This window comes from Poecilia reticulata, linkage group LG8 (assembly GCF_000633615.1).
Source record: "Poecilia reticulata strain Guanapo linkage group LG8, Guppy_female_1.0+MT, whole genome shotgun sequence".
Taxonomy (NCBI): Eukaryota; Metazoa; Chordata; class Actinopteri; order Cyprinodontiformes; family Poeciliidae; genus Poecilia; species Poecilia reticulata.
In genome coordinates this window covers 24,252,447-24,257,773 of record NC_024338.1, presented here as the reverse complement: position 1 = coordinate 24,257,773, position 5,327 = coordinate 24,252,447, and the positions used below count along the sequence as shown (strand labels likewise).

The window sequence follows — 5,327 nt, the reverse complement described above, 5'->3', positions numbered from 1 at the left end:
AAACTGGAGAGGCCAAAATAAATCCACTACTGAAATAAAAAAGCATGGGTTTACGTAAGCCAAGTAGGGAACACAGTGGGAGTAGTTCCTCTGGTCAAATGTTAACCGGACTCTTACAACTCTTTGGCCTTTGCAAAAGAAAAAACCCCAAAAACAACAAGACTAATGAATAACTAGACTATGCTGTGGGGATGTTTTCTTTGACGGGGGTGGAAGAGCTGGTCAAAGTTGTTGAGAGAATGGAGATGCTTTAAAAAGATTTCAAAACTGCTAAATTATTTCGTAATTTCACAACTATGCACCACTTTTTGTCAGCCTATCAAGTAAAATCCCAATACAAACATTTCAGTCTGTGGCTATAAAGGTGGATACTGGTAAAGTCGCAAAGTATGAATGAATTTGCAAGGCTCTGTGTACTATGACTCTTAAGACAAGTATATTATCATGAAACTGATAATTGTAGAAAAAAAAAATCTTACCACCACGAGCACTTAGTGTTTATGATCACAGGAGATAATAGAGAATAAACATGCTGGCAGCAAGGTGTAGTTCTCAGGCACAGATACATTTCTAACTTACTGTGTTTTGGCTCTGACTTACGTTCAGCCRTTGAGCAGCTGCCTCTCTCTTTCTTAAATACTAGCCTGCTTATAAAATTCCTCAACACACATTACATTCTTGTTATACAATCATTTGTTGGAAGACAAAAAAAAACAGACACAGCTTCAGCAGGTAACAACAAATTTGAACAATAAGATCGTATTACAAGTGGGCATTACAGTGAGAAGGTGAACACGGATGGGAGTGAAACTTAGCAGCACRGAGAGWAGTGGCTTCACTTGTACAGGATGTCTAATAAAATATTTTAAAAATTCAAGATAGCAGATCGTCAGGCATTAATGTGTTTGTTAACCCAAAGAGTGYTGCTTCTTCATGGTGTCCAAGCGCCTCACTCTGTCTTCTGGAGTCTTTCTGTACCAGCTCCTGGGGACAAACAGACACCGTCAGTCCTTACAGTAAAAGCATTGATTTCCTCTGGAATCAAAATGCTCACTTAAAAAGATTTAKATTTTTTTATAATTTATTTATTTACAAGTCAAGGTTCGATCTAGTCCATTGAGCACACAGAGAAAAGGACAACTCTAAACATTGAGCCAGACTTGAACATTGCTGTTCAGATACTCTCCATTCAATATASTATTGGTTAACATTTCAGATGTGACATATTCCTTAAAAGCTGCAGTTGCAATCGCAGAGAAATGTGGTTCCACAAGCTGAGTGAACACAAATGTGTGCCASAGGTTTTAGGATTTTATTAATGCAACATTTTAAAAGTCATGCATCTTATTTCTTCCACTTCACAATTACCAGTATACAGTACTTTGGTGATATCACATTTCATGTGATGTTTTATCACATAAAATTCCAATAATATATATTAAAGTTTGTTATAGCAACGTGAACAAATTGGGGAAAAGTTCAAGGGATACAAAAACTAATTATAAACTTGATTATAAACTAATCAATCAATAAATCCATAATGGAAAAAAGTAAATTAAAAATAAAAATTCGCTAATGTGATTTAAAGCACTTCACAGGTTTAAAACAAGAAAACATAAAAGGTAGAAAAGTCACCCCTGACGGTTCAGCTGGCCTGGAGTAGAGGAAGTCTGGCCCTGACTTGGCTTCTGAACTCTGGAAAACAAACAAAACAGAAATCTCAAAAAAATCTGAAAAAAGATTAACGATAAACTACACAAACCCTGAGAACATGTCAAAGAAAGTGTAAAAGTAWATAAATATCAGTAACCTGTTGGTGGTGGGGCTTTTTGGCTTATGCTGCGCCTTCCTGGCCGCTGCTGGCGATTCGCTGACCCTGAACAATCACCAAACGTAAAGAACAAAAACAGAGCTAATCATCTGAAATMYTCCTGATATCAGTARGGAATGTTGGGAGGAAAATCCCAAGAGACACTCTGCCTTTCCTTACTGATGAATGAAAGTAACTTTACATTTTTCCGTAAGGAATAAACGAATGTGTGTTTTTCCGTACTTCTTCTTCCTGTCCAGAGACCTCTGTGTAGCAGCAGAGAGAGACACTCTGTCTTTGGGGGTCTTGGCTTTCTCCTGCAGGGGAGATGCAGATTTAGAACGAAATGTAATAAAATRTGGAGCTARAGARAAATCAGAAAATATTCTCCCTAAATATTATCTTCCTCTGCTTTCTTTTTCTATGTGATACACGGCCAGTATTTTYAGATWACCAGATCTCGAAGCTTCCTCTCTGCACGCAGCTCCCTTTCCTGCTGCAGAAGGGCCAGTCGGTCCCTCAAAGGTATTTCAAAGAAGATCTCATGGATGTCATACAGGGCTGCACGTAGCTGAAGGACAAATGTGCAAATATTAACACAAAAGGCAAGGGGGCCCTCTGCTGGCTGCACACAGTAATATCACAGCCATACCTGGGCTCTGACTCTCTCCTGCAGGGAGAGATCTTGTGCTGTGTAGGGTCCTCTCTTCTGTGCAGCTTCAGTCTCAAATGATTGAATGAATTCTTGCGTATCCTAAGGTAGAGATTTACAAAAGTATTTTTTTGCCTAGTKCGAAAAGTTTTAATGTTTTTATTTGTGAAGTCCTYTTTGCCTGGATGCGATCTTACCACAACGGTTTGGCACAGCTGTTTCAGCTTCTCTGTTTTGAGCARCCTGCGKGTGAGGAAGCCACGAATCATGGCACCGATTTGACAAAAAGCCTTCTGATGCTCTGCTGTTAGAACCTGCCAACCAAACGAGTTCACACAGAGAGAGGGGGATCATAAAGATGGACAAGTTCCACTGAAAACATGCTGATTTCAAATCAAATTAAACCAAAAATATYGAGCAGAACATAGACAGTGGACAAAACCAGCTATGTTGTCAATGCCAAAAAATGTGACCGATCTGAAAAATTTACTGAATTGCATATGTGGAGATGCAAATGGTGCATAAACATCAATGGAGATTTTAAAGAGAAGTTACTTTTGCACTAGTGAAAGTCACTTTGGACAGTTGTGGTTTCATCAATGTTGAACCCAACCTGATCATTTTGAGTTAACTGGTACAAAATGCAACAAAAATAAAACATGGGTCAGGGTTCCTACAATATTTTCATTTAAAAATCACATCATTTTCCTGTTTCTAGATTTTTCATTTAGTTTGTTTAAGGAAATATAACTGGGAGTGACTAGAGGGTAGGATGCCCATGTCAGCATCTTGAAATACTAAGTTGCACTCATTCAGTGWGGAGGAAGCATGTTGATGCTGACCAGACTTAGCCTCACTCGGGATTTGTTTGCTGTYCTTGTCGATCCCCACAGATAAGCAGCAGGCTGGACAGGGGGGGTCATCACACTGGCAGGAACCGCACTGGGAAAACCTGCAAGAATATCAAACAATGTACTTTTAAAAATATAGAGARAGCTTAAAACTATTACCTGCAGCAGAATGTTTTAAAATAACAAGACACCAATGAAYGAACTGGTACCTAAAGTGTGCCCAGACGGTCGCTCTGATGAAGTGTGAATGGGGCTCAGTCCAGGACAGGAGGGGCTCATTATGGGACAGCTGCCACTCACAGACCTGTAGCTCCAGTCAAACGTGTCCCCACTTCTTGGCCTCTCACACTCGTGCTTCTTCAGTCTTYTCTCTGTCTCCTCGAGCTCCTGAACGTCAGAGAGAAAAAAAATGAAAGCTYTCTGCATTGAACAAGACACACAGACAAGACAGTGAACTCTACCTGCACAGGTTATGGCTTAAAAATACAATCTGAACTAGTTTCCTGTGTGTTCTGACAAAATTAAACTTTTTGTAGCCATCTCAAATAGTTGAATTAAATATGTTGGTATAGATTCAGTAATAAAAAGTGATAAATATCCATTACTCACAGAGTGACATATTTCAAAAGTGTTTTTCTATTAATTCTAATGGTTTTGACTTATTTTTGGCCAAATGAAATGAAATAACTTTTCCATCAGAGTCTAGCTTATTTAGCCTCTGCATTTGAGGAGCAACAAAATAAAAGATAAACAAGATCACTGCATTACTAAAAGTACTTCTTTTACACTTTGTTCTCACCAGATGGAGGCGCTGTTGCTCCTTTTCCTGCTCAGCTAGAAGGATGGACATCTGCAGGGCATGTTCCTCCTCTAAACGCCTTTGCATATCTTCCAGAGCCTGGGTTCGCCACTGCGTCTCCTCTGTGTGTTTCCAAACAAAGATACAAGCAAAATCCTCTAACTCCACTTTTAAATAAAAGGAAGACTTGCACTTGGAGGAAAGGTGATACCCGAGTAGGAAAAAAACAATTCAGAAACAAAATATTCAATGAATAAAGTCACCTGACTTGACTTGTAACTCAGTAGCATTTCTCAGGACAACTGGTGTTTTCTTGCTGTTGTTCGGCACCGGGGACTCATCTGGACTCCCACGGGGCCTCAGCAGACACGCAGAAGGGCTTTCTACCTTGTATGATTGGTTTAAAGGGGCAGCTGGGGTGCGCCTACTTGGAGCAAGCCACGTAACACCTGCCATGAAGCGAGGGAGCCTTTCCTGGCTCCGGTCAACCTGSTCAGCTCCAGACTGGAAGGTATTTAGCTGGCTGTCCAGTGTGTGGCARCGCCGGCGAAATCCTAAAGACAGATGATYGTGATGTGTCATAGCGCTGGGTACAGAGGAACTCACGGGGCTGCTGTTATCTTGCACTGGACTGGTACCGCAGTGACTGGAGCGACGGTTGCTATCCCTCCTCTCTACACCCAAGTTGCAGATGGAACCAGCCGAGAGAGCCTCTGACCAGTTCACCCGTCCAGCGCCATCCTCTACCCTCCCTGGGCTTCGAGCGATTAGGTCTGCAGGGCCGATTGGAAACGAGATGTGGATGTTCCCTGTAGAAACTGGCCGTGGTTTGCGCCTACATGGACGGGGGCTGACGCTGGACTCCGGGCTAGGGAGGTGAGCATATCGCTCTGGTTTGACCGGTGAGAGGGGGACAGACTTTTGGGGACTGGGGTCATATGGAGGCTGCTGCTGCATTGGCGTTGGGCCAACTGGGCTGTGATGCAGACTGAATCCAAACTCAACACCAGAGTCCATGATGGGGCTACACCTCTGCTGCTGTTTGAGAGAAACACACTCTGCTGGSGGAACCTTGCTGATCGGGTCAACCATCTCTGCTGATCTCTGCTGATTCTGCTCCCGTTGCACGTACTCCCTCGATCTCTTAAGGAGGCTGTCCAAGCTTATGTCCTCATCATCATCCTCCTCTTCCTCTTCACTTCTCTCTTCATTCTC

At 42.0% G+C, this 5,327-nt stretch overlaps 1 protein-coding gene across 1 annotated transcript in view; it reads right to left on the bottom strand.

The window, feature by feature from the left end:
• Positions 1-481: 481 nt before the first annotated feature.
• ccp110 (centriolar coiled-coil protein 110) overlaps positions 482-5,327 on the bottom strand; it is a 7,640-nt gene continuing 2,794 nt past the window's right edge. Inside the window, exons 2-13 of the mRNA XM_017306140.1 lie at positions 4,751-5,324; positions 4,376-4,666; positions 4,113-4,234; positions 3,523-3,700; positions 3,305-3,414; positions 2,660-2,776; positions 2,463-2,564; positions 2,265-2,381; positions 2,054-2,127; positions 1,811-1,876; positions 1,636-1,695; positions 482-984 (exon numbers count right to left, since the gene is read on the bottom strand). Coding sequence (XP_017161629.1) covers positions 909-984; positions 1,636-1,695; positions 1,811-1,876; positions 2,054-2,127; positions 2,265-2,381; positions 2,463-2,564; positions 2,660-2,776; positions 3,305-3,414; positions 3,523-3,700; positions 4,113-4,234; positions 4,376-4,666; positions 4,751-5,324 — 1,887 coding nt within the window. The 3' untranslated portion in view covers positions 482-908. The remainder of the gene's footprint in view (positions 985-1,635; positions 1,696-1,810; positions 1,877-2,053; positions 2,128-2,264; positions 2,382-2,462; positions 2,565-2,659; positions 2,777-3,304; positions 3,415-3,522; positions 3,701-4,112; positions 4,235-4,375; positions 4,667-4,750; positions 5,325-5,327) is intronic.